Source organism: Lithobates pipiens, unplaced genomic scaffold (assembly GCF_037356315.1).
Source record: "Lithobates pipiens isolate NorthernLeopardFrog02 unplaced genomic scaffold, aLitPip1_a1.2 Scaffold_19, whole genome shotgun sequence".
In the NCBI taxonomy this organism is placed as follows: Eukaryota; Metazoa; Chordata; class Amphibia; order Anura; family Ranidae; genus Lithobates; species Lithobates pipiens.
The window spans coordinates 291,752,417-291,780,108 of record NW_027507764.1 but is presented as its reverse complement, the minus strand read 5'-3'; the positions used below and the strand labels follow the sequence as shown (position 1 = coordinate 291,780,108).

At 40.3% G+C, this 27,692-nt stretch overlaps 1 protein-coding gene across 2 annotated transcripts in view; it reads left to right on the top strand.

Annotated features, from left to right (window-relative positions):
* The window catches only part of GABBR2 (gamma-aminobutyric acid type B receptor subunit 2), a 984,619-nt gene that overhangs the window by 883,872 nt on the left and 73,055 nt on the right, over positions 1 to 27,692 (top strand). For both annotated transcript variants that reach the window (XM_077492007.1, XM_077492008.1), the window contains exon 14: positions 10,487 to 10,597. In XM_077492007.1, the coding sequence (XP_077348133.1) occupies positions 10,487 to 10,597 (111 nt within the window). The remainder of the gene's footprint in view (positions 1 to 10,486; positions 10,598 to 27,692) is intronic.

Genomic DNA, 27,692 nt, shown 5'->3' with positions numbered 1-27,692 from the left:
TGGCTACCATGGACAGCTGCACTAGAATGTGCATCCTCCACTTTTATTAAATTAACTCCACTGTGTAGTGAAATCAGAGGAAGCAATTTCAGCACAGAAGGGGAACCTGTACAACTGTGCAAGACTCATGGTAACACTTGAGTTACGTTTTAACTTTTAGATTGAGTGTGCAAGGGGTAGAACAGAGCCTTTGTCCAGTTGTATAGTGGTTTAACTGTTACTAAGATTCTTTTGTACCAAAGTATGGTTTTACTTCATTTTAGTGGCACCACTCAACACCCTGTGGTGTTCATTGCTGCCTCCCAAATGGGACTCTCATGTTGAAGATCACTGCTGGACTTTTGATATCTGTCCGGTGCATCTGGAGCCTCGTTCCCCTTTGCCAATCCACCTTGATGGGGTTGGCATCTCTAGTACACAAGCTGCCTTCCCACAACATTTGCACCAGCTGGATTCCCTATTGCACTGGAAGTGACACACCATGTTGTCAGTTATACAGCATGACAAATAGAAATCTGCAGTGTATATAGGGTAGGAGGCCATGACCTGTTATAAGTCTTTTTTGAAGAAGGGGTACTATACTGTACCCCGAAACATATATTTTGGAATTCATTTTTTGTCACTGTATAGCCACCTTTGTCTATGTACTTATGATTATGGCTGTGTTGCATCAAAAGATGGTACATGTTAAGGCATATTATGTCATTGCTTTTTGCTATCTATATTCTGATGCTAATGTATAAATGTATACCCCATGTGGACTTTCTAATAATGTGAAGCATTATCTTTTGCCAAAATATTTTCTTTTGTATATTGGAAGTTGTGATTGTGCTCATTCACTGTTTTGTTTTAAACTGAATGCACCAACTTTGTTTAAACCCATTCCACTTTTAGACTCTCTCCATTTTCAAGATGTTTAGGCAGTCCTATAATGTATTTTTGCAATCTGTTTGCTCACATGGAGAATCTGTAAATTATTATAACTACCTGTTGTAATAGGAAAAAGAACAACCCCAATTTCCCCTTTTTTTGAAAGGGCTCTAACCAAATATGAACCACCTATTACATAGAATGTCTGACATTACATCCCAATCTTCTGTAGAAGCAATGAACCAGTTTCAAAAACAAAACATGTGATGCCCTGGGAAGTTCTGTATGCCGCCAGACTGCTAACATTGCAAGAAAGAAACATTTTAAAGATAATTCAAGATTTCAAAGAGCATACATACAATGCAAAATAATACAAAACTGATTATAAAACATTAACAGATCAAGGAATCAAGGATCATTCTCCAGGATGGATAAAAGATAATGTATATGGTTCTAGATAAACAAATTCAAGACACTGGTTTGGATAACAAATAATGATACATGGGGCTGAAAAAGGGAACAGGACTTGAATGGTTAGATTTTCAAAAGTTAGAAGATAACGAGGTGATGAAGCACCAGAAGTGGGTTGCAGATCAAGATGCATAGAAATTAACATAATTCTATAGCAATCTCTGCAGGAAGAAGGCTTCCATATATACAGTAGGTTGCAAAAGTTTTAGACAGGTGTTAAAAAATGATGTAAATTAAGAATGCTTTCAGGAATAGAAGTGGTAATAGTTTGTTTTTATCAAATGACAAAATGGAAAGTAAATGAATAGAAGAGAAATACAAATCAAATCAATATTTGGTTTGACCACCTATTGCCATCAAAACAGCATCAATTCTTCTAGGTACACTTGTACACAGTTTTTGAAGGAACCCGGCAAGTTGGTTGTTCCAAACATCTTGGAGAACTAAGCACAGATTGTCTGTGGATGTAGCCTGCCTCAAATCCTTCTGTCTCTTCCTGTAATCCCAGACAGACTCTATGAGGTTAAGATCAAGGCTCTGTAGGGGCTAAATTATCACTTCCGGGACTCCTTGTTCTTCTTTACACTGAAGATAGTTCTTAATGACATTGGCTGTATATTTGGGTTCGTTGTCTTAATGTCTAAATTTAGAGCCAATCACATGCCTTCCTGATGGTATGGCATGATGGATAAGTATCTGCCTGTAATTCTCAGCATTGTTGAGAATTTGTTGTATTTGTTGATAAAATAGAAGGCTTCCTGTGAATGGCTGAGCAGCACTCAGCCCAAAAAAATGTTGTTCTGGGAAAGGGATGTGAAGTCCCTGTCCCACTGCCAGAAACACAGAACAGTATACTGTATTTAGCTGAGGCTAGATATCGTTTATATAGTGCTTCCAGCAGGCACATTTGTTAGTGAAGCAAATAGTTTGTTTGGGCCTGTTTGACTCAATTATTTAAAAGATTGTGTCTTTAACCCTTTCACTGCCAAGTCCTTACAGCGTACGGACATACAGCACTGCTTCTAGCTGGTCAAGTCCGTACACAGTATGGACCTGCATTTCTCCTCTACTTTAAGCTCATGGTCACTTCCATGACCATGAACTTATATCAGAACTGTTCAGCAGACTCTGCTAAACAAACCAATAGCCCTGATTAGTGGCTAACAAGCCACTGATCAGAGCTATTAACCTACAATTTTACAGTCCCCCTGACCTGCTGCTCCTTCTCTGCCTCTCTCCCCCTGTATCCTTCCTGCCACTTCTCTGTCTCTAGCTGCTTAAATGCCTCCCCATCCCTAGAGCCCCTTACTGTGCCTCCAGCACCAATCCTCTCTCCCAGCACCAAGCAATTACAAAAGCGAGTCAACACCTCCTCACAACCTGTTTTAACCCCATTTTTGCTGACAAATGTGCTGCAACCAAGTGCATTGCATATAGTTGCAGAACATTTGTGGTGCTCCCCCATTGACTTGAATTTGTTGCGTTCAGAACGCTGCATAGCTACAAGTCGGGTCAACTTTGCAGTGGACACAAAGGGAAGTATCGTGGCCACAGTATTTAAACACCCCTAACTGCTGCCTATTGCAGCTTAAGGGGGCGGTTGGCAGAAGTGTAGCTCAACTGTGAATTTTTGCTGCCCCCAACTGCAAGTGTAAACAAGGCCTAAGGCTTTGTTCATGCGGGTCATACTACAGGAGTGTCAGGGCTGGAGTCAGCCCTTCCTTCTCTGAGCAGGCCGTTCAGCTGTCGGTTAATTGCCAGCTCCATTCTTTCCACAGTGACTCACCTGGTGATGATATCTTGTTTATCAGTCCTGCTGGTTACTTAAGCCATTCAGTCCAGATCATCTCTGCCTTTGTCTTGGTCAAACATATCAAGAGACAATCTCCTGTGTTCCCGTTAAAGACTTGCTTGGCTGACATCACTTCTGGTTCCAGATCCTGTTTGCTGTTCCACTACGCTGTTTCCTGATCTCCTGGCCTGTTCTGAAGTATACTTGTCCCTGGCTCCCTGATGTCCTGGCTTGTCTGACTATCCGTTCCAGCTTCTGAACTCTGGCTATGTTTTGACTATGTTTGTTCCATTTATCTTTTACCTTTATTATTAATAAACAGTGTGATTTTACTGCACTTCTGTCTTAGTCTGTTTTATGGTTCCTGACAAGGGGGCCGTGTTTAGATGCACAGAGACGCATAGGTTTTCCATATATCCCCCTGCAGGCAGTCCCATTGATGTCAATAGGTACACAGCGGCTGCATGGGAATGCCCAGGTGTTTCATGCATTCCTGTGCAGGCAGTCCCATTCATGTCAATTAGCACACAGCGGATGTATGGACACAGCCACTGTTCCCACCTTGACATCCATGAAGGTGCATGTCTCTGAACTCACACTATCTGTGTTTGGGACCATGCACCTATACCCACACAGATGTCAGATCTATCCTTGCAGCCGCTACGTCCCAACTGACATGAATAGGACTACTGGCACTGGGATGCATAGAACATCTGTGAATCCCCATAAGCAAAAACACAGCCCTCCATGTGGCCCTACATGGGCATACATTTAGTACACCCCTTTGTGAATGAGACCTTAGTAGGAATTTAGCAGGAATTTTGTAAGTTATGCTGTGCCTGTGTGCAAATAAGTATTTCATGTTTTATTATTTTGATAAACAATTGTGCAAATATAGTGGGGCCTTAAAAAAATGGTATCGCCTTCTTTTTATTCTACCAGTCCTATGCTTTCAGAAAATATATGGTTTGGGGGGTCTTTTACAAAGTCTGAAAGCTGTAAGTGAAAAGATAAAACCTCCAGAGATTTGATTATTTACAGTTTTACGTATATTCAGTTTTCACCATTTAGAAAAAAGGCACAATTTAAAGATTACAAATATTTGTTATTTATTAACTCAACACAGGTTAAGCTTTTAGATTTAGTAGGAATTTAGCAGACATTTTGTAAAATGTACTGTGTTAATAATGTTAGTGTATTTTTAGCAAAAATATAGTTTTGATAAACATTTACGCAAGTATCATGGGGCCCTAAAAATCAGTAGCACCTTCTTTTTATTATACTGGTCATGTGTTTTCAGAAAATATATGGTTTGAGGGGTCTTTTACAAACTCCGAAAGCTGTAGGGGAAAAATAAAAAAGCAATGGAAAAATCGCAAAAATGGTCCATCCACCTGAGTCTGGCAGCGAAAGGTTTAATGTTTGGTTTCTAAATAGATCAGTCTTTTAGGCTCTTCAAAGGAAGGACTGTTCTTTATATTTTGGGCTGAGCTGCGGGCTGCTGGCTAATTGGGGTGTCTGGACTGTGTACAGAGATAGCGGCTTTGCCTCATTTTGTCCCCAGGCTATGCAGCTTGTGCTTCCAGTTGGTTTGTTTTTTTCCTGCACAGCTGATCTCTCTGGCTTACACTCCTCATGCCTCATTGGTTTTGTAAACAGCACTCTCTGCTGCAGTCCCCTCTGGGGTTCTCTATTCCTGCACATCATTTCCTGCTCTGCAGATTGCTTTCCCTGTCCATGCTGGCTCTCTCTGCAGACTCCCACAGCAGCATTTCCATGGGTCCAATTGATTACCTCTTCTTTCCTGAACTGCCCCTCCTGCACTTTCTCTCTGGCAGTGGGCAGGGCCAAATCAGACTGTCGATGCAGTAAATCAGAGTTTTCCCCTCCCTCTGCATGGTCCTATAAGCATAATGGAGGAGACAGGCTGGTGTTTAGTTGTGTGACTCCCACAGCTAAAATGCTAGCCTACTGTGGATAGATGCTCGTGGCGGTTAACACACCTTTATCTGAATGAACCATGGAAAGAGGCGGGATTTAAATAAAACTGAACCCTGATTGCAAAAATATTAATTTAAATACATTCCTTGATAGACACATAAACATATAAGTCCAGTCACCCTGCACAAGGACAGAGAGCAGCAGTGACTGGTCTTTCTTACAGGAAGTGTCTTACACAGAGGTAGATTCACACTGGATTACTGCACAGATCTGGAAGAGATACACAAAGCACACTGAGATTCAATTACTGTACGATATTTACAATATTTCCTGAATTCAGAGTTTAGTCATAGGGATAAGGAGAAATAAGTGGGTTTCCAGTGCCATTGTAGAATGCAGTCAGGAAAGTCATAACTCTTTATTTGCATACTTGTTCCAGATCCTTGACTCAGGAAGTATATTAACAGTTAGATCAACATGGCAGGTAGACAGTGAACATTTGCAGAAGGAGATGTTAGCAATGGCAGCTTCCATTTTTTTCTCAGCACAGGTTCCCTTTAAATTGCATTCTGGAAAATGTAATACCTAAGTAATTAATAGTTGTCAGAAAGCTATTAGGACAGGTTACTTTTCCCACCATACCTTGAGAATTAGCTGTAACTGCTCATTAAACAATATTGCATTCTTCCCTACACTAATTACATTACAAAGGGCCATCATCTTATCTCTAGATGGATATTATCGTGTGCAATATTCTTACATCAATATTCAGTGCAACTCGAGATACAATTTGTAAGGTGCAATCATATTAAACCTGCTATAGTTATCATCCTATTATCATATGTTTCGCACTAGAGACAAATAAGGTAAGATTGTTATCCTAGTTATGCTCTTTATTATAGTGTGTTTTATTGCACAAGGGGGGTAACTGATTATAATGATATTCAAGCAAGGTATTTGTGGTTGCTGTCCAAATGAGGGCAATAAAAATGTTAGTAGTTCGCATCTCATTAAAGCATGATAATTAAGGCTATTAAGGCTACTGGGCTCATGTATCAAATATATAGTACATGCAGGCCAGAACTACCAGCTCCATGTATATAAGACCCAGTTGGCTACTTTAATAAACCCCAATGTTTCAGACATTTACAAAGATCTGTTCTTTCTTTTTGTGGAATGGCTTATTTTAGGTTACTAAATCGTACCTTATTTTAAGGTACAAAATGGAATTTGGAAGTGTTTTTAAAGCACAATACCAAAGAGCTACTGGTCACAAGCCTGGCTAAATGAAAATGTGACTGACTGCTTGAGTTTTTTCTTAGTTCTTCACAAGCTTACCAGAACTTCCATTTAATGCCGTTGAGGTGCAGTAGTCCAAAACAGTACTGCCCTCAGGTACTTTTTCTGGTTTAGAAAGCTATTGTAATACATTACAGTTGCATTTTCCAAAAAGCAACCTCCATCAGTGGACTGCTAAAGCTATCCACAAAATTACAACTTTGCTAATAAGAGATACAGTATTCTATTTATTTTAACTCATACTGGGTTCAGCGGGATTTACAACCCCTGCTGATGAACTGGACTTAGATTCTTGTGATCTCATTCTGTTTCTACAATCCTCTCTCTGAGGAAATGTTAGTAGTATGAAATAGGTAAGACTGAATATATTCTAGTAACTGAAGTTCTCAGAAAACTCAGTGCATTTTTAAGTGCTAAGGTGGCTTTTGTGCATTACACAAATGTAATTACACAAATGTCTAAATGATGAACATAAATAGCCATGCCCCCAGTATGTTTTTCAAGATTTAAAGGAAACCTTTGAGGTTGAAAATATCGGAGCTCCCATTGCTGACTAATTTTTAAGGTTCAGGCTCTGGGGATATTCTGAAAATCCAGTTGAAATACCTACTGAGTAAGTTACTTGGAACAAGCATGTAGTCATAAACATCTGAGAAATGTCTAGGCCTAAACCTGCATACCTGTTGGGTCTGAGTTTTGAGAGATATGAGAATACCTGGATTGGGCATGACCACTTTAGTTTGTTGTCATTGTTCTATAAAAAATGTCAAAGTATACTCTTAAAAGGTTTGTTTAGTGTTATATAAATGTGATGGTCTGAGATAGCTTCCTATTCAAGAGCAGATACCCCACCAGCATGGCTTCTGTCTTTTTTTAAAACCATTACTGGTTCATAACAGAAAGCATTGTGATAAAGTGTTTTCATGACAAACACTAGACGGATTAATGTTTTCTTCAATTTAATCACTACCCCACTGGGCACTTTTACCCTCTTCCTGCCCAGGCCAATTTTCAGCTTTTAGCGCTGTTGCACTTTGAATGACAATTGCATGGTCATTCAGTTGGGTCAACTGAACCCAGCCAAAGGTGTTCTATCAGGTTAAAGTCAGGACCCTGTGCAACAAGTCAAGTTCCTTCACCCCAAACTTGCTCATTCATGTATTTATTATGCGCTTCTGGAAGAATGATCAAACATTCTTATAAACACACTCCTAAACCTTGTGGACAGCCTTCCCAGAAGGGTTGAAGCTGTTAGTCAGTAAGCATATTAGTATTAGTAATAAGTCAGAAAATTAGTCCCTAATTAAAATGAAGCATCCTGTTGTAGAAATCTCTCCAAGTTGTCTTAATAAAGTAGTGTAATATGGTAGCCCCTGTTATCTTACACCATAAGTCCGCTTTCCAACTGAGAATTTTGGAAATTTGCACTAACTTTATAACCTTTTATAATGAACGCAGTGGCTATGCACACCCAGGAACTCAAGAGCAGATACATCACCAGCAGAGCCCCTGTCTTTTTTTTTTAAAACTACTACTGGTTCATAACAGAGAGCATTATGATAAAGTGGTCACTAATATGTTTTTATGACAAACGCTAGGCAGATTATTGTTTTCTTCAATTTAAACCCTACTTTCCAGTCCATATGTGTATTTTTGGGGTTGGGAGGAATGAGAGTTTGTATAGTGTGGGAAGGAATTTAAGTTTCAGTTGTGTCTATATTGCTTATGAGTAGATTTTTCCTATGACAATCTTACAAGAAATTGCAGTGCAGCTGTCACCGGGACAGGAAGGCATGAGCAGCAACAAAAATATTTAAAACAATTCTAACCTTTCTTTATTCTACTTATAATACATTTTTGGTTTTGTGTCTGTCCTTGTTGGAGAGAAATCTCATAACTTCCTGTTTGTTTTATTCATTTTTAAATGGGTGGCCCACTTAAAGGGATTGTGTACTGTAATTTAAATGCAGCTAACATAAAATCAATCTTGCTCTTATATACACTATCCTGCATTTTTTTTAAACTACCTTGCTGTTCTTTATACAGTTATTTTTACAAATTATAAAACTATAATATGCAGTGTGCTGTATGTTAAATAATCTGACAGGTTCTATGTTGTAAGCTATATAGGCTACCCTGTTCTAATATACAGTACTTTGTATAAAGTATAAGCAATCCACCCTAATTTGATATACGCTGAGTTGTACATTAAATTGCCTACCCTGCTCAAACATGCACTGTGTGGTACATTTTCTAATTTTCCATCCTTATACAGTATATCCCATTTTATGTAAGTAATATTGTTCACCCCCTGGTGTGTCTAGTGCACACATGGGTACACTTTTGCTAGTATTCATAATATAGGCATGTATAATGGAAGTGTAAGCCCTTTCAGGGCTCGAGGATCAGAAGAACATTTAAGTGTGATGCCAGACCCTTAAGCACTAAAGAAATTAGTCAGAAGTAACTGAAATTAGCTTGTCAGAAATGAAATGCTTGCTGTCTTATAAGTCCTTTGGAAATGTATGATATGCCTGTAGTTTGTGTCTGACACGTTTGCAGTGCATTTAGTATGTATTGCTTATAAGCAAGACAGAAGCAGTTTTAAAATAGCAAGTGCTATGATTTTAAATGTGTATGTTGTATTCATAAGAATGAGGATGCAACTAACAAAAGCAATATTAAAATAAGACTTACTAGTTAGGATTGAAGTGCTTGGGTTTAGTTGATATTATTAGTAGGTATATTTAGTAATGTTTACCCATATTTGTGTAAGTTTAAACATGCAGTTTTATTTAATGTCTTCTAAAGTCTACCTAGCTATATATAAGACCTCTCAGGTCTTGATGCTTCCATGATTAAAGGAGAGCAGAAACATCAGAAAAATGGTAATCATCATACAGCGTTTCGATTCTCCTTGATGTTTATTTTTTCTCCATTTCAGCTCAACAGCAGTGTGCACAGCAAATCTATCATTGCTTTAAAGGCTAAGTTCACTTTGTTTTCTAAAATCCAGCAACTCTATGTACCAATATATCATTAATACACCTCTGTTGCATAAAAATGAAAAGCTTTCTTTGATTCTACAACAAGGCCTTACCTTAGCCCTGGTGTGTTCCATAGAAAGTTCATGACTTCCTCTGTATGTAGATTTGCGATGTAAAAAACACAGTAAGAGTAAGACGCAGTTCACCAGCTGACCTCATTAGTACATACACCCTACACCCATCAGCTATTTTTGTATGGCATCTCTAGCATTCCTCCAGGAGTGCATTTACCTGGCTTGCCAATTTAGGCTGCCACAGCTACTTTGTTTGCATAGCATCGCCATGTCCATCCAGATGGGCCCAGGCTGCATGCTAAACTCTCTATGACCACATGGTGGGCATTAACTATGGAATAGGAGGACCCACTTATGTATCCCTTCACTCATCCAATCAGGCAGGTCCCTGCACTACATCAGGTGTGTCCAACTTGCAGCCCCAGAGCATGTGGCCCAGGCCCATCTGGAGGGACACGGGGATGTCTTGCAAACATAGCAGCTGTTGCAGCCTACATTAACAAGCCAGATAAATGCACTCCTGGAGGAATTCTGGGGATGCCGTGCAAACATGAGGTCAGCTGGTGAACTGCTTCCTGTGTCTTACTGGTGTTTATGTCCCAAATCTACATACCAGGAAGTTATGAACTTTCTATGGAGCACACCTGAGGCTAAGGTAAGGCCTTGTTCTAAAAATCAAAGAAAGGTTTTATTTTTCTGCAACAGAGGTACATTTATGGTATATTGGTACATAGGGAAGCTTGAAAGCTGGGAGCTGAATAAAAAAGGTGATATTAGTTTTTAAACAGAGTGTTCTGCCTGTCACTACTTTTTTAAATCTGTAAATTCTTTGTTTATCTTGGGGAAAATAACATAATGGAGGAGATAGGTCAAAAGACCCATATGACAATGTGCCCAAACCCACCAACAACTAAGATGACTTATTTATTTTCAACCCTCGCTTCTGAACCTAATTTGAGTAATAAAATAGAATAGTAAAGGGAATGTGTAATGATCTAAACTGAGTTTTTTATGACATTTTCAGATTTTTTTCTGTTCTCTCATCTTTTCAGCCGGATCCTGCTGGGAGAGACATTGCAATTCTTCCATTTTTGGAGCACTGTGAGAATACTCACATGACAATCTGGCTTGGAATTGTTTATGCCTACAAAGGCCTTCTTATGGTAAGTAATGCTTGTTATTGAAATCACTCTCAAAAGTCAGAAAAATATTAACCAGCAACTCATCACTTTTTCATTGCTGACCCCCACCTATGAGAAAAAGTCACTTAGCCAAATAGAGGACAGTTTTTACGGCATACAGTTCTTATGGCAAAAGCATGCTAAAGCATCTTTAAAACCACACAGTCCTCATATAGTAATAGTTATATTAAGGGAGCCAAGATGCAGTCATCGATACAGTTAAAAGCAAATTCCTAACTCCTGCATTTGTGATGTGTATTACATTTCTGGAGTGTTCCTACACAAAATTGAGCTCAGCTAGGAAGCGTCTTTCCCTACATTTTTACAAAAAATATTAGTACAATAGCTGTACAATATACTAATATTGCCTCCCATACTGGTAATCAAAAACACTTTTTGCTTCATATAAACCGCAACAACCTAATATAGTTTACCACACTTAAACTGAAAACCTAAAACAGAACAAAAGTATGTATGGTTTACCAAAAGCCATTACAGTTTAAATATTTCCTACAGTAACATACAGCAAAAAAAATATTACTCACCAAACCTAATTGGCCCTAGTGTTATGAACCCAAAACAATATTATATGACAACCTAGAAAAAAATATATATATATTTAACAAAAATAATTGGTGTTTTTTTCCATAAAGATACCCCAATTTGCCCCCCATGTTATTGAAGTTTGTCTTTCATTCTTACTTGAGGGCCCTGACATTGTGACACTGTTCCACTTTTCCAAATATACCTCAAGTGGTTGGAAAGTGAACCACTCATTCTCACTGGCTAGAATGGGACTGACAATTAGCAGTATTTGTACCAATATCCCCTTCCCAGCAGCAAATCGTTTTTCCACCTGTATCTGCCTTGCAGTGTAATGGCATATGTATTGTCCTTATATTGTCCATAAACTCTAATGGTTCTTACACCCTCCCTCTGCCCTTCTTCACTCTGCTGCAGTGACCAGAAGTGGATTTGCTTTATTTTCTATTTACTTGTAAGTTGCTTCAGCATCTGCAGTCTAAGTATGAAAACACAAATAGAGGGTTTTATCATTCCACTATGACTATCCCACCAATGATATAAAGATGTTATAAAATGATTTACACTCTTGCTGGGGCCTTCTCCATAATGCTGATTTGGGCAATATCCCAATTTGCCTGTCCCAAGAAAACTATCCAATTATTTATACAGGTAATTTACACTCCTTTCTTCAAATTTCAACATGATTTAAAAATGACAATCACATGGCTAAAAATATCCATATCTTCATGTTAAAACATTGTAAATTGAGCCTAATGCTGGACTTTAACAAACTAGTTGGGGAATTGAACCTTTTATGTTCATATGCTTTTTATTATAATGGAGAAAACACTCTAGAGTTTTGGGAAGTGGACAATCAAAGCTAAAGATTTTACAGGAAATGTCAAGATCTGCATATATTACAGCTGCCTGTAAATCTGATTCCACTAATTATTTTTACATAATTTTTTTCACTTATGGGTCCATTTAGACTTTGTGCAGCCAAACACATTTAACCACTTCAGCCCCGGACCATTTTGCTGGCCAAAGACCAGACCACTTTTTGCGATTCGGCACTGCGTCGCTTTAACTGACAATTTGCGCGGTCGTGCGACGTGGCTCCCAAACAAAATTGACGTCCTTTTTTCCCACAAATAGAGATTTTTTTTGGTGGTATTTGATCACCCCTGTGGTTTTTATTTTTTGCGCTATAAACAAAAATACAGCGACAATTTTGAAAAAAAATGCATTCTTTTTTACTTTTTGTTATAATAAATATCCCCCAAAAATATATATAAAAAACATTTTTTCCCTCAGTTTAGGCTGATACATATTCTTCTACATATTTTTGGTAAAAAAGATCGCAATAAGCGATTATTGATTGGTTTGCGCAAAAGTTATAGTGTTTACAAAATAGGAGATAGTTTTATGGCATTTTTATTAATAATTATTTTTTTACTAGTAATGGCGGTGATCAGCGATTTTTATTGTGACTGCAACATTATGGTGTACACATCGGACATTTCTAACACATTTTTGGGACCATTGTCATTTATACAGCAATCACTGCTATATAAATGCAGTAATTCCTGTGTAAATGACACTGGCAGTGAAGGGGTTAACCAGTGGGTGGCAGTGTAGGGGTTAAGTGTTCCTAGGGGTGTTTCATTTAGTGAACACTGATCTCTGCTCCAATCACATGGAGCAGAGATCAGCGTCACTAGTTGCTAGGCAGAACGGGGACTCTCCGTTCAGCCGCCCCGTGAGACAATTGCGGGTATGCCCACGGCGATCGAGTCCACGGGACCCGCGACTGGACTCACGGGGGTCTCAACCATTAAAGATTGGACGTACCTGTACACCAATATGCCTGCCCATGCCATTTTGTCGACGTACATCGGCATGCGCTGGTCGGGAACTGGTTAAACAAGAGTTAATGCAACATGTATTAATGTGTCTGGCCAACATCGGTGCACAGCAGTGCCATTAATTGCGAATAACAAGTTAATGCACTGTACAGTAGAGGCCAGTACGCCATGCACATTAACAATAATAATCATTCCATTGTAAAAGAAATATTTATGCACTTAAAAAATAGCTGAACAAGGAGATCTTTTGAAGTGAATTTCTGGAGTTGGTTTCATTGTTCAGATAAACTAACCTGGCCCCAAATCATCTGGAAGAAAACTCTAAGCCCTTGTACACACGGTCGGAGAATCCGTCGGAATGTGTCCTAACTAACTAACTGATAATCCAACTGTGTGTGGTATGCATCGGACTGATTCCGTCAGAATATCCGTCGGACCCAATTTTCCAACTTGTTGGAAATATTTCCCGACCAACTGGTTCGATCGGACATACTCCAATCATGTGTAGAGAATTTTTATCTGACCAAGTGCCACGCATGCTCAGATAAAAATTCCTACATCAAAGCTATTGGCTACTAGCCTGAACGTAGTCCCATCGTAACAAAATTACGTCATCACGTTCTGAATGATCGGATTTTTCGACAACTTAGTCCGACCGTGTGTATGCAACAGTTTCGGACAAGATCCGATGGACAAAATCCGACAGACAAAATCTGACGGATTTGGTTGTCGAAATCTCCGACCGTGTGTACAGGGGCTTATGCCACATACACACGATCGGAATTCCAGCCAGCAAAAGACCAATGAGAGCTTTTCATCGGAAAATGGGACCGTGTGTAGGCTCCATCTGAATTTAGCTGGCCGAATTCCTGCCAGCAAAAATTTGAAAGCATGTTCTCAATTTTTCAGACGGAAAATTCTGATTGTCTGTAGCAATTCCGACACACAAAATTCCTACGCATGCTCAGAAGCAATTTGATGCATGCTCGGAAGCATTGAACTTGATTTTTTCTGGGCTCGTCGTAGTGTTGTACGTAACCGTGTTCTTGGCGGTCGGAATTTGGTGTGACCGTGTGGAAGCTTGAGCAGAATTCAGTTGGGAAAACCATCAGAGCTTTTTCCAACCATAATTCTGACCGTGTGTATGCGGCATAAGCCTATTGTCAAGTCTTCTAATCTACAGTAGTAATAATTAGAATATTACCCTTGACAGCTTTGTTTCAGATCAAAACATTCCCATCTAGATTAAGAAAATTGACATATCAGAAGACATATTGCATAATTACAATAATACGTTGCACCACAAACAAAGTTGGGTTGCTGTGTAAAATCTATATAAAAACTGATTGTTGTGATTTACAAATCTCACAAACCCATATGTTATTCACACTAGAAAATAGAAAACATATCAAATGTTTAAACTGAGAAAATGCACCATTTTAAACACGAAATAAGGTCATTTTGAAACTGATGGCATCAACGTGTCTCACAAAAGTTGGGAAGGGGCCATTTTCACTATGGCGTAGCATCCCCTCTACTGTTACCAACACTCTGCAAACGTCTGGGAACTGCAGATCAGTTGCTAGAGTTTTGGGAGAGGAATATTGTCCCATTTATGCCTGATATAGGATTCTAACTGCTCAACTGTCCTGGGTCTAGTTTGTAGTATTTTTTGTTTCAAGATGCACCAAATATTTTCTTTTACAAAAGGTTTATTGAAAAATTCCACATCAGTGAGACAATACAAAGATAGCATAAAGCTGCCAATAATAGTACAAAGACATGTGAAGCGTTACATAGGGACATAACAATGGTGGACTCGTGTCCGGCCTAAAATAGTCACATAGAAGCTTCTAAATTGGTCGCGACACGCAACCACACCCCATAAAGCAAAGCTAAAGGGGCATAGGGACGGACAGAGTTCAATTATGCGATGAGGTGCCAATATCTGAAAACCACACAACAGGTACCGTATATACTCGAGTATAAGCCGAGATTTTCAGCCTCTTTTTTGAGGCTGAAAGTGCCCCCCTCGGCTTATACTCGAGTCACCGCTGTCTGACTGCCCGAACAGCGTGTCGAGCAGACAGACAGCGGCCATTCTACCTTTCAAAAGCCGCGCCTCCGGCTCCGCCTCCGCCTGTGATAGGCGGAACACTCAATTTCCCAGCAGTCAGTGTTCCGCCTATCACGGACATCGGCTCATCCTCGTACTACGGACGAGGATGAGACGATGTCTGTGATAGGCGGAACACAGACTGCTGGGAAATTGAGTGTTCCGCCTATCACAGGCGGAGGCGGGAGGCGCGGCTTTTGAACAGGGGAATGGCCGCCAGGGCGCCGACGAAGAGCGGCGATCCTGGCATGGGACGACACGGAGGCTCGGGACGGGACGACACGGAGGCTCGGGACGGGACGACACGGAGGCTCGGGACGGGACGACACGGAGGCTCGGGACGGGACCGGACGGAGGCTTGGGACACAGGTAGGCTGGACACACAAGGCTGCACGGACACACACACACACACACACACACACACACACACGGAGGGATGGATGGATGGACACACACACACACACACACAGGGATGGATGGATGGATGGACACACACACACACAGGGATGGATGGATGGATGGACACACACACACACACACACACAGGGATGGATGGATGGATGGACGCACACACACACACACAGGGATGGATGGATGGACACACACACAGGGATGGACGGACACACAGGGATGGACGGACACACAGGGATGGACGGACACACACAGGGATGGACAGGCATATCTCACCCTCGGCTTATACACGAGTCAATAGGTTTCCCAGTTTTTTGGGGGTAAATTGGGGGCCTCGGCTTATACTCGGGTCGGCCTATACTCGAGTATATACGGTAATAAAGCGAGCAAAAACTCTTACACCGCAAACAGACGGAGTTGGGCTGCTTTCAGGAGGGGAATAAGAAGAAACCCCCGCTAGTGGACATAGATGCCAGTGAGCAGCCTGAGTGCATTGTGAGACAGATGTGATAAGAGAAGGGAAGAAATGAGAAAAGAGATGGCAATAGAGAAATAGGAAAGAGAGAGAAAGGGGCAGAAAGAAAAAAAAGGGATAAAGAGGGGGGGGGGGGGAGAGAAAGAGGAAGGGAAGAGGGGGGGCGGGGGGGGGTCCCTGGAGCGGGGGGGACATCCAATGATCAAAGGGAGAGGAGTGCAGGATCAAATCTGGATGGGCGGGTATAAGCCACCCAGGGCTGCCAGACCCGAAGAAATTTAGCATGGGTGTCTGATGTTATCGCCGTCAGTTTTTCGTTCACCATTATATCATTCATGCAGTTCTTAACAGCCTCATAGCTAAGAACCGGAGTCTTCCAGGCCCTTGCTATGGTGAGTTTGGTTGCAGTAAAGAGATGCGCAGCTAGCTGACGCTCCGGACGCAGGAGTTCTGTAATCGGTTTCCACAACTGCGGTGTTCCAACTGGTTGGTGCGGTGGCCTATCTCTTTAAGGCCCCGCACGAATTCAGAAGAAAGCTTACGGGATGCCGCTGTGATTTCATCCCGTACGATGCTGCAGAACCGTGCTAGGAGGTCGTCCGTATCAGCCGGGGGGGGGGACTTCCCCCATCCATGGGGAACAAGTGCAGGCTGTCTGCGGGGGACGATGGACCCTCCACTGAGAGCTGGGTTTCGTCGTCCGGGTCCAGAGGCTCCGGCGCCATCTTAAGCGTACCTCTGGCCGAGGCCTGTGCGGACCTGCGATGCTGCTGACTCCTCGGCGGCTTCTTCGCCGAGCGATGCATCACCGGAGCCCCCGCGGGATGTTCCGAAGCCGGCAGGGGTGAGTGTGACCTGGGAAGGCTGCGTCTATGTCGGATTAGGCCGGTGTTTAAGATCCGACGGCACGGAGCGAGGGAGTCAAGCTGCCATCTCCATCGCCCGCGCGCATGCGCCCCCCAAATATTTTCAATTGGTGGAAGGTCTGGACTGCAGGCAAGCTAATTAAGCACCTGAACTCTTCTACTACGAAGCCATACTGTTGTCATAGATGTGGTATGCGGTTTAGCATTGTTCTGCTGAAATATACAAGGCCTTCCCTGAAAAAGACATCATAGGCATGGGTAATGATTGTGCTTTTCCAGATGTGCAAGCTTCCCACATTGTACACACTAACATGCCCCTATATAATCAGAGATGCAGGCTTTTGAATGAGTGCTGATAACAAGCTGGAAGGTCCCTCTTCTCTTATGTCCTGAGGACATGGCACTTGTGGTTGCCAAAAAGGATGTCAAATTCAATTTGTCTGACCACAGATCAGTTTTCAACTTTGCAGCAGACAATTTAAAATGACTCTTGGCCCAAAGAAGAGAGCATCGTTTCTGGATCATGTTCAGACACAGATTCTTTGCATGATAAAACTTTACCTTGCATTTGGATGACACTGCAAACTGTGTTTACAGACAGAGATTCCTGAACTTATGTCTGTTTTTAACATAGTGCCTTTTGAGGGCCCTAAGATTATGGGCATCTAATATTTCTAATATTGAATTTCGGCCTTGTCCCTTGCGCACAGAAATTTCTTCAGATTCTCAGAATCTTTTGATGATATTATGTACTGTAGATGACGATATATTTAAAGTCTTTTCAATGTTACATTGAGGAACATTATTCTTATATTGTTTGACAATTTTGAGATATAACTTTTTACAGATTGATGATCCTCTGCCCATCTTTAATTCTGAGACACTGGCTCTCTAAGATGCTCTTTTCATACCCAATCATCTTACTGACCTGTTGCCAATTAACCTAATAATTAAAAAAATATTCTTATAGTTCTTCCTTGTTAGTACTACTTACTTTGACAGCTTTTTTATTGCCTCTCCTCAACTTTTTTGAGATGTGTTGTGGCCATCAGTGTCAAAATTGCCTTATACTTTTCTTAAAATGGTACATTTTCTCAGCTTAAACATTTGATATGTTCTCTATTTTCTATTGTGAATAAAATATGGTTTTATGAGAATTGCAAATCATTACATCCTGCTTTATGTAGATTTTATACAGCGTCCCAACTTTTTTGGAATTGGGGTTGTATGACATGCGTACAGAATCTCTTGATTCAAAGTAGCCAAGCACATATGAAGAGGCCCAATGTGTTTCAAACACTTGCCTTCTTCAAGGGTATACTGTATATAGAATATTATTTCGATATAAACACCACAGATGACATTGGCCAACTGTGACACTACCTGCCTGGAGTTTGCATGTTCTCCCTGTGCTTGCGTGGGTTTCCTCCAGGTACTCCGGTTTCCTCCCACAAACCAAAGACATGCAGGTAGGTTAATTGGCTTCTGTCCAAAAATTGGCCCTAGTATATGAATGGGGACCTTGGATTGTGGGCTCCTTGAGGGTAGGGACCAATGTGAGTGTGTAATGTACAGGAATAGGGACAATTGTAGACACTCACTGAGGTTGAACTGGATGGACTGGTGTCTTTATTCAACCTTACTAACTATGAAACTATGTGAACGGATGCCCTCATATGATCCACATTGGAACACACAAAATGCTTGAACCCTGGATGATAGTCACAAGGGTTACTGATAATGACACTGGTCAGATTCAAAATATTTGTCTCCGGTCCATCTGTATTCTAGAGGTCCTATAAAATGCATTGGTGTGTTCTAATGTGGATCATATAAAGGCATCCTTTCATATGTTTTAATTTACATGGCCAATGTCATCTGTAGTCCTTATATCATATAATATACCATGTACACCCCAAAAGAAGACAAGTGTTTGAAACGCATTGGGTCTATCCATATAGGCTTGGCGTTGAAGCAAGAGATTCTGTACCTCTGTAGGTATATTGTATTACAATTTGTTGGTATTGGATTACAACAATGCTGTTCAATTCATATTCATATCACATGATTTTATGATTTGTGTTTAATAAGGTAATTTGTGATTGTATGTGGTTATAATAATATATGTCATTTAGTGTCTATAAAAGTCCCAGTTACATGTAAATTGCCAAATGCATTTTTATTTCTGACTGTGTTGCTGTGGGGGAGATCTCCTCACTTCCCATCTGATAAACCAATGTGAATAGGACAGGAAATGAGAATACATCTTCCTAGATAGGAGTAAAAACCTAACAGCAGATCTAACCCCTCCCCACTCAGTTCAAACAAAAGATAAATTGTTTTAGCTGAACATACTCTTTAAGTTCTTTTTTTACAGTTTATTGATGTGTGGAGTTTACTGTCTGACTTCTAGAACTATCTGCATGGATGAAATCTCACAGGCTCATGCATGGGAAATGTTATATTATGTTTCCTAAGCAGTTTGCTTTGCATGGTTCCATCTCTCAACTAACCCGGAATCTGGTCCCTTAATAAAGATTCCAAACTGCTGCAAAAATTTCAGCCCACTAAAAATCTGCTCAATTCAGCAATATTATCTGAGATAACCTTCATCTGGCATAGAGTAAGTGTGTGAAAATAATTTTTCAGAACTGCAACAATTATATCACATAAAAAGTCACTTGATTTTAGGAGACAAGAGAGTGAATAATTTCAAAAAGTCTTAAAGAGGAAGTAAGCTCTCCATCTCCAATTCTGCTTTTTAAACAAGCTAGTAGCTAAAGGTATTCTAATACATTCTGCATCATATTTTAGCCCCAATTGCATATTCCTTACTTTATTCCAGCTCTTTAAAAGTTTGTGCTTCCTGTGATAAGACAGGGCCATCTTAACTGCTGTCTTCCGAGTCCTTAGTGTAATATACTTCCGCCCTTTCAGCTGCAATCTCGCACATGGACATGGGGTGTATGAGGAGAGTATGAATGAGACTGTAGTCTCGCGGGAAGCTGATATGACAGACACTGTGTTCTAACGGCACACTTCTGAATGGTAGGTGTGAGCCGTGAACCGGGGGGAGAGATGCAGGACTCATCCTTGTCAGGTTTGACTCAACCCAGAAGACTTGAGGAAAGATTGGGAGTGCAGGGTGTCATGGCTGCCATTCCCTAAGCACAGTGTCCTGCACTTAGTGTATTGACACAGATAGCAATGCTGTGTCACCAAATCATTTTGAATTGCCCATCACCAGTAGAAGACTGAAGATGATCTAGAACCTCTGGGAGAGTCTAGGATGGAAAAGGACCTGGGGGTCCTAGTAGATAACAGGCTCAGCAATGGCATGCAATGCCAAGCTGCTGCTAACAAAGCAAACAGAATATTGGCATGCATTAAAAAGGGATTAACTCCAGGGATAAAGTGATAATTCTCCCACTCTACAAGACTCTGGTCCGGCTACACCTAGAGTATTTTGTCGAGTTCTGGGCACCAGTCCTCAGGAAGGATGTACTGGAAATGGAGCGAGTACAGAGAAGGGCAACAAAACGAATAAAAGGGTCTGGAGCACATTAGTTATGAAGAAAGGTTGCAGGCACTGAAATTATTCTCTCTGGAGAAGAGATGCTTGAGAGGGGATATGATTTAAATTTACAAATAACATACTGGAGGCCCCACAATAGGGATAAAACTGTTTTGGGGAAAGGAGTTTAACCAGACACATAGCCACTCATTAAAATTAGAAGAAAAGAGATTTAACCTTAAACTACGTAGAGGGTTCTTTACTGTAAGAGCGGCAAGGATGTGGAATTCCCTTCCACATTCGGTGGTCCCAGCGGGGGGCATCAATAGTTTCAAAAAACTATTAGTTAAGCACCTGAACAATCGCAACATACAGGGATATACAATGTAATACTGAAATATAATCGCACACATAGGTTGGACTTGATGGACTTGTGTCCTTTTCCAACCTCACCAACTATGTAACTATGTAACTTCACATCACTGCCAGAAACATACAAAAATGTAATAAAAAAACAAAACAGAAGATACCCCTGAGGGCCTAATGGGAGGGGGGGGCACTGGGAGCAGACCCCAGAGCTGGACTTTAAAAATATTTTAAATACTGAAGAATAACTGTTAAAAATAAAAAAATAAAAAAGAGTCAGATCCTAAGTCCCTTTAGTAGGCTACACTACCACTGCTGCACTGAAATCACAAGCAGTGTTGTTAGTCTTGCCTGAGCTCTCCCCTGCTTGGACCATTTCAGCACATCCTCTACCCTCATTTCCATAAGTGCCAATACTCGCACCACTCCATTAGTTGCTGGCTGCTTCTCCCCAATCTTTCTATCACATGGAATTTCAAAGTGAAAGCGGAAAAATTAGGATCAAGTCGGACAGATTGGGGTAGAATATTCCAGTGGATGGGAGAGGCTCTGGAGAAGTTCTGGAGGCGAGCATGGGATGAGGTGACAAGGGAGTTAGAGAGCAGTAGGTCTTGGAGGGAGCGAAGAGAAGAATTTGTTTGGTATTTTGAGACTAGGTTAGTGATGTAGCTGGGAGCCAGGTTGTTGTTGGCTTTGTAAGTTATTGTTAGTATGTTGAATTTAATTTGTTGGTTGAGTGGCAGCCATTGGAGGGATTGGCAAAGGGGTATAGCAGACACTGAGTGGTTTGTAAGGTGGATGAGCCTGGCAGCAGCATTCATGATGGACTGAAGGAGGGGGTAGCCTATTTAGAGGTAAGCCAGTGAGGAGGGAGTTGCAGTAGTCAAGGCTGAGAGATGACCAGGGAGTGGATTAGAAGCTTTGTGGTGGCATGTGGTTAGGAAGAGGCATATCTTGGAGATGTTGTGGAGGTTGAGGCGGCAAATTTTGGAACACACATTTAAAGTACCTTGAAGCTGAATGCTAGGATTGATCCCTCTATCATTTCTACCTCCCAAACCCCATTTACAATATCACTGTAAAATATACCGTTAAAACAACTTCTTAGGTCCAATTATTTTTTTTTTACTTCATCTGACATTACTTTAGGCCTCTGCAACTTCAGTGGCCAGGAGGCAGGATTTCACTGTTGCTGTAGGCTCCATTATGGAGAGGGTCACACTTTTCCCAAAAAGTATCACTTTAAGATAAACTAGAAAGGGCATTTGAAATTAGCATTCCATTTTAAAATTTCCAACTCAGCACATGAGTTTAGGTCAACTCATAAGAATGAAAAGTCTAAACCCTTGTACACACGGTCGGACATTCCGATGGACAATGTCCGATAGGACTGTGTTGTCGGATAATCCGACAGTGTGTGGGCTTCATCGGACTGTTTCTATTGGAGTATCCGACGGACCAAGTTTTCCAGCTGGGTTATAAAATTTTCTGACAACATGATCCGATCAGACTTTGTCTGATCATGTGTAGAGAATTCCGATTGGACAAAGTGCCACGCATGCTCAGATCAAATTCCTAGACCAAAGATATTGGCTACTAGCCTGAACGTAGACCAGTCCTAACGAAATAACGTCATCACGTTAAGTAGGAACGGATTTTCTGACAACTTTGTCCGACTGTGTGTATGCAACAGTTTCGGACAAAATCCGACGGATTTGGTTGTCGGAATGTCCGACCGTGTGTACAAGGGCTAAGACTAAAAACAGAAAATAAAGTAATACTATAGTGACTATTTTGGCTATGAATTTGGACAGTGCAAACAAATTCTTAAATAAGTACAGGACATTACCGCTGTGAATATAAATGGACTATGAGAAACATTTCAATACAAATACCTAGTCGTGCAAATAGGTTATTACTAGATGATACTGTATATTTGTATTTCTTCTTAATTTTTTCTAATAAAAAATAAATAAATAAAAAAATTGACTTGCAAAATGCTTTTTTCAAAAGATTTTGCAAGCAAAGAGATAGGATGGGTGCATCCAAAATGGTTCCAAATGTTATTAGTGCAAAAAAAAAGTAATTATGCAAAGTCATAATTCCAATTACTGTAACTGTTCTGTAAGCAGAGAGTTGAATGTGTTACCTACTACCTTTCAGTTATTGTATAGCTCAATGAAATGTAAGAATCAAATTTTACATTGTAAGCAAAACACATTTATATAGTAAACAGAGGAGATTGTTAAAAAATTGGATAGCCATTTCACATTGCAATGTCTGCCACATCATATTTCATCAGATCATACAATTTTGTTATATAAAATCTCATAAACTGTATTATATTTGAGCTATGAATAATCAGTGCTGTTGGTAAGTTAGGGCCGGTTCACACAGCGAGCCGCGGCGAGGCGTCTCCGACTTACCTCGCCGCGACTTGAGTTCCTCTACCAGTTTCTAAAGTTGAGTTCCATGAATTTAGAAACTGTTCTGTTTAATGAGTCAGTTAGGTTTTTGCTCATCCAATGAAATTAAAAATGCTGAGATCCAAAACTGTTGTGTATGTCATTAACTATAAAAAGACAGAGGCAGATGAAAGACACGAATTCGTACCAAACACCAGAAACGCCAATTATTGCAAGTATGTGTTAAAAAAAAAATATATATATATATATATATATATATATAGAGATATATATATATACAGTATATATATATATATATATAGATAGATAGATAGATAGATAGATATATGGAGCCAGTCAGTTGTGCTCATGTGCTAACAAGAGACATGCTAAGAGACATGCTAATAAGAGGAGAGCAAATTAACACAAAGATGAGCTCAAGAGTCTGCTGCTTCTCATTTCATTGTTCTTTTAATGGCTGGGGCCAGGAAAAAGACCTAGTTGTATCACTCAACTGCAATAGAGAAAAGTCAAGTCTCCAGGCTGGATGTGTAAACCCGAGGAATGAATGGACAGTGATACAAACTCTGTGGGAGGTAAAATAGCTCCCAATCATGTATTTCAGCCGTGGATTGAGCTGTTTGCCAAACCTATGGTAATATGGTTAGACTATGTTTAACCAGGCAGTGAATTTGCATCTTTTCAACTGGCTGTTTAACTGTAATACACAGTAGTATGTTGATATTTTCTTTATGCATCTGCACTCTCCAGACAAAAAGATGCTGGATAATAATTGTATTAGTGCTTATACAGTGTAGAAAAAAAAAAAGATTTTGCCTGCGTGTGTTAATTGTTCAGCTTTAGCTGCAGAGTAAGAGTTTCTTTCTGAAACACTTCTTGTCTGTTGCTTTATGCCTTCATCGTTTTAATAAATTAAAATAAAAAGGCTTTATACATTAATTAATTTAGAGGATCCCATGTGCTGTTTTTTCCATTCTTAATTATGAAACCTGGACTGTTTCCCACTCTGCTCTTGGTGAGCCTACGTTGTCAACACATGTAGGCTTAATTTGAAAAGCTAATACAAAGATAAGGATCCTTCATTTTCAAAAACATTTTTTTAGAGTCTTCTGAGATTTGAGAATTATGGTCACATGGCTAAAAAAAGAGATCCTTATCCTTATGCTATAGCTTTGTGAATTGAGTCTAATGTGTAGAATGTAACATACTAGTTTGAGGATTGAACCATCTGTGTCCATATGCTATTAATTAAAATAGAGCCAAGACTGAGCTTTGGGAGAGGGATGAGCCAAGCTCAAGTTTTACAGGAAAAGTTAAGATCTGCATGTATTACAGCTGCCTGTTTACCTGAAACTACTGATAATTTTAACATGCAATTTTCATTGAGGGCCCATTTAATTTTGTGTATTGTGGAACATGTATTAAAACACTTATTTTAGCCACTTCCAAAAGATACTTTACAGGCACGTATTACTGTAATCCCTAAAGATGAAAAAGATCCCTAACTCTTCCCTAGCTATCATCCAATATCCCTCTTGAATGCAGATTTAAAGTTTTTTACCAAAATTCTGGCCTCTAGGTTAATACCCCATATCGTGAATTTAACCACTGGGAGCAATCTGGCTTTGTGCTGGAATAAGAGGTCAGGGATACTACCAAACATGTCCCTAATGCAATTCAACTAGCACAGTCCAAGCACATACCCTTCATTCTAGTATCCACAGATGCAAAAAAAAGCTTTCAATAAAGTTAGCTAGGACTTCATTCATACTACCCGGGGCAATCTAGGCATAGTTGACAATATACAACAATGGATAGGAGCTTTACAGTTGTGCTCATACGTTTACTTCCCCTTGCAGAATTTATGATTTCTTGGCTATTTTTCAGAGAGTATGAATGATAACACTCATGGTTGAAGCCATTTATTATCAATCAACTGTGTTTACTTTTTGAATCATAATGAAAACAGAAACTAGCCAAGTGACCCTGATCAAAAGTTTACATATTCCAGTTCTTAATACCGTGGATTGCTCCCTTTAACATCAATGACAGGTTGAAGTCTTTTGTGGTATTTGTGGGTGAGGCTCTTTATCTTCTCAGATGGTAAAGCTGCCCATTCCTCTTGGCAAAAAGCCTCCAGTTCCTGTAAATTCTTGGGCTGTTGTGCATAAACTGCATATTTGAGATCTCCACAGAGTGGCTCAATAATATTGAGATGGCCACTCCAGAACCTTCACTTTATTCTGCTGTAGCCAATGACAGGTCGAATTGGCCTTGTGTTTTGGATCATTGTCATGTTGGAATGTCCAAGCACGTCCCATGCGAAGCTTCTTGGTTGATGAATGCAATTTTTCCTCCAGTATTTTTTGATAACATACTGCATTCATCTTCCCATACCACGTTTTCAGAGAGCCCTGTATTTCCCCTGAAGTTGTTTGTGGGTTTTTCTTTGCATCCCGAACAATTTTCCTGGCAGTTGTGGCTGAAAATTTAGTTGGTCTACCTGACCGTGGTTTAGTTTCAACAGAACCCCTCATTTTCCACTTCTTGATTACAGTTAGAACACTACTAATTGGCATTCTCAAATTCTTGGATATATTTTTATATCCCTGTCCTGTTTTATACAGGTCAACTACCTTTTCCCACAGATCCTTTGACAATTCTTTTGCTTTCCCCAAGACTCAGAATCCAGAAACCTCAGTGCAGCACTGAATGACAGATGGAAGGGTCTGTCATAAGTTCAGAAACGCATTGACCTTTTATATACACACACTAATTACAAGTAAACAGATCACAGGTGAGGATGGTTACCTTTAATAGCCTTTCAAACCCCTTTGTGTCAACTTGTGTGCATGTTATCAGGCTAAAATCCCCAGGGTAAGTAAAATTTTGATCAGGGTCATTTGGGTAGTTTCTGTTTTCATTATGATTTAAAAAGAGTAAACACAGTTGACTAACCATGAGTGAAAGAATGTTTTTTGTGTTACCATTCATATTCTCTGAAAAAGGGCCAATAAATCACAAATTCTGCCAGGGTATGTGCACTTATGAGAACTGTATATTCTAATCCCACAGCAACAGTGAAAATGTGCTGCTCTGTGTGCTCTTCCAGTCTACCTCGTGTCCTCCTCCTGGGGTCTCCCTCTGTGAGTACTGCTGTGGACGGGATAACAGGAGGCTAATACTAGGACAGATTAAAATATTTTTTTAGGAATATACAACTGAACTAAACAGTTTTTTGATATCTGACAAAAGTTAATCTTTATAGATGTAATGAGTATTGGGTCACGGTACTTTAAAATGAGAATATGTAAAGGTCTGTTCCTCGAAAATATATAGTATATCATGTTAAAACTGAACTGAAGGCAGATTTTGATTCCAGTTACAGTAATTATAAAAACAAAGCTACCATTTTATATCTTTTTACACACAGCTGATATAAGCATCTGAATTTGCCTTATATTAGCTTCATGCATACCCTACACATCATAGTAGAAAAGGAAATGCACTGTGAGAATCAAACTCTACTGTTTTGTACAGGGCTGTCAGTTTAACTTGCTAGCTAACAAGAAGAATGTATATGGAATACAGTATATCTGTCCACCCAATGAGGGCTGTCACTTCTTCAAGCTTGCAGGAACTCATTAGAAACTGAGTTGTGCCCTGTCATGGGTTCCACAATGACATCTTGGGTAGGCCAGCATCTCCTATTGGATGCAGAAATTCCATGAGATATGGGCAGCCAGCTTTAGCACTGAAGTGCTTTAAAGTGGTTCTAAAGGTTGAATGATTTTAAGATGACAGCAGTGGGAGCCACTGCTCTTATACACAGCGCTGGACTGAGATCGTACTCAGGTATGTTTAAGGGGGTCGGGGAGTCGCAGAAGTGTGAATGCATTAAGGTAAAAAATCTTCTGAACGAAACTCCTTGACCCCCCTTTAGCATACCAGAGCATGATCTCAGTTCAGTGCTGTGTACAAGAGCAGTGGCTCCCACTGCTGTCATCTATAGCCAGTGGGGAGGGAGAGAGCGCATATCGCAAGCGAGCATGCACAAGTGCCTCCATAGCAAGCGTCTTGCTATGGTGGCCACCTGACAGGAAGGAGGAGCCAGGAGCACCGCTGTGCAATGGTTTAGGGTACGATTCATGATTCAGGTGCACCTTCAGTGTGGGAGTAAATAAGGGATAAAGCCCCGCTTACTAGGGAGAGAGTAAGAGCAATGTTAGAGAAAGGTACCTGACAAGAAGAGGGACTACAGGTTTCCCCCCTACGGGGCAGCTCTTTTTCTTTACTACCTGGGCAATTTTTTTACTTTTTGCAAACATATTAAAATATGCATTTTTTTTTTAATGAAAATTCCTTTGCATCACAAAACAATGATGAATTTTCTGAAAACAGAGGCCCTGAAGAATAATGATGGCAGTTGCAAATTTTTTATGTTAAAAGATATTTCTACAACTGTTTATTAAATGCACAGGCCAGTCAAGTTCCTCCATCCCAAACTCGCTCA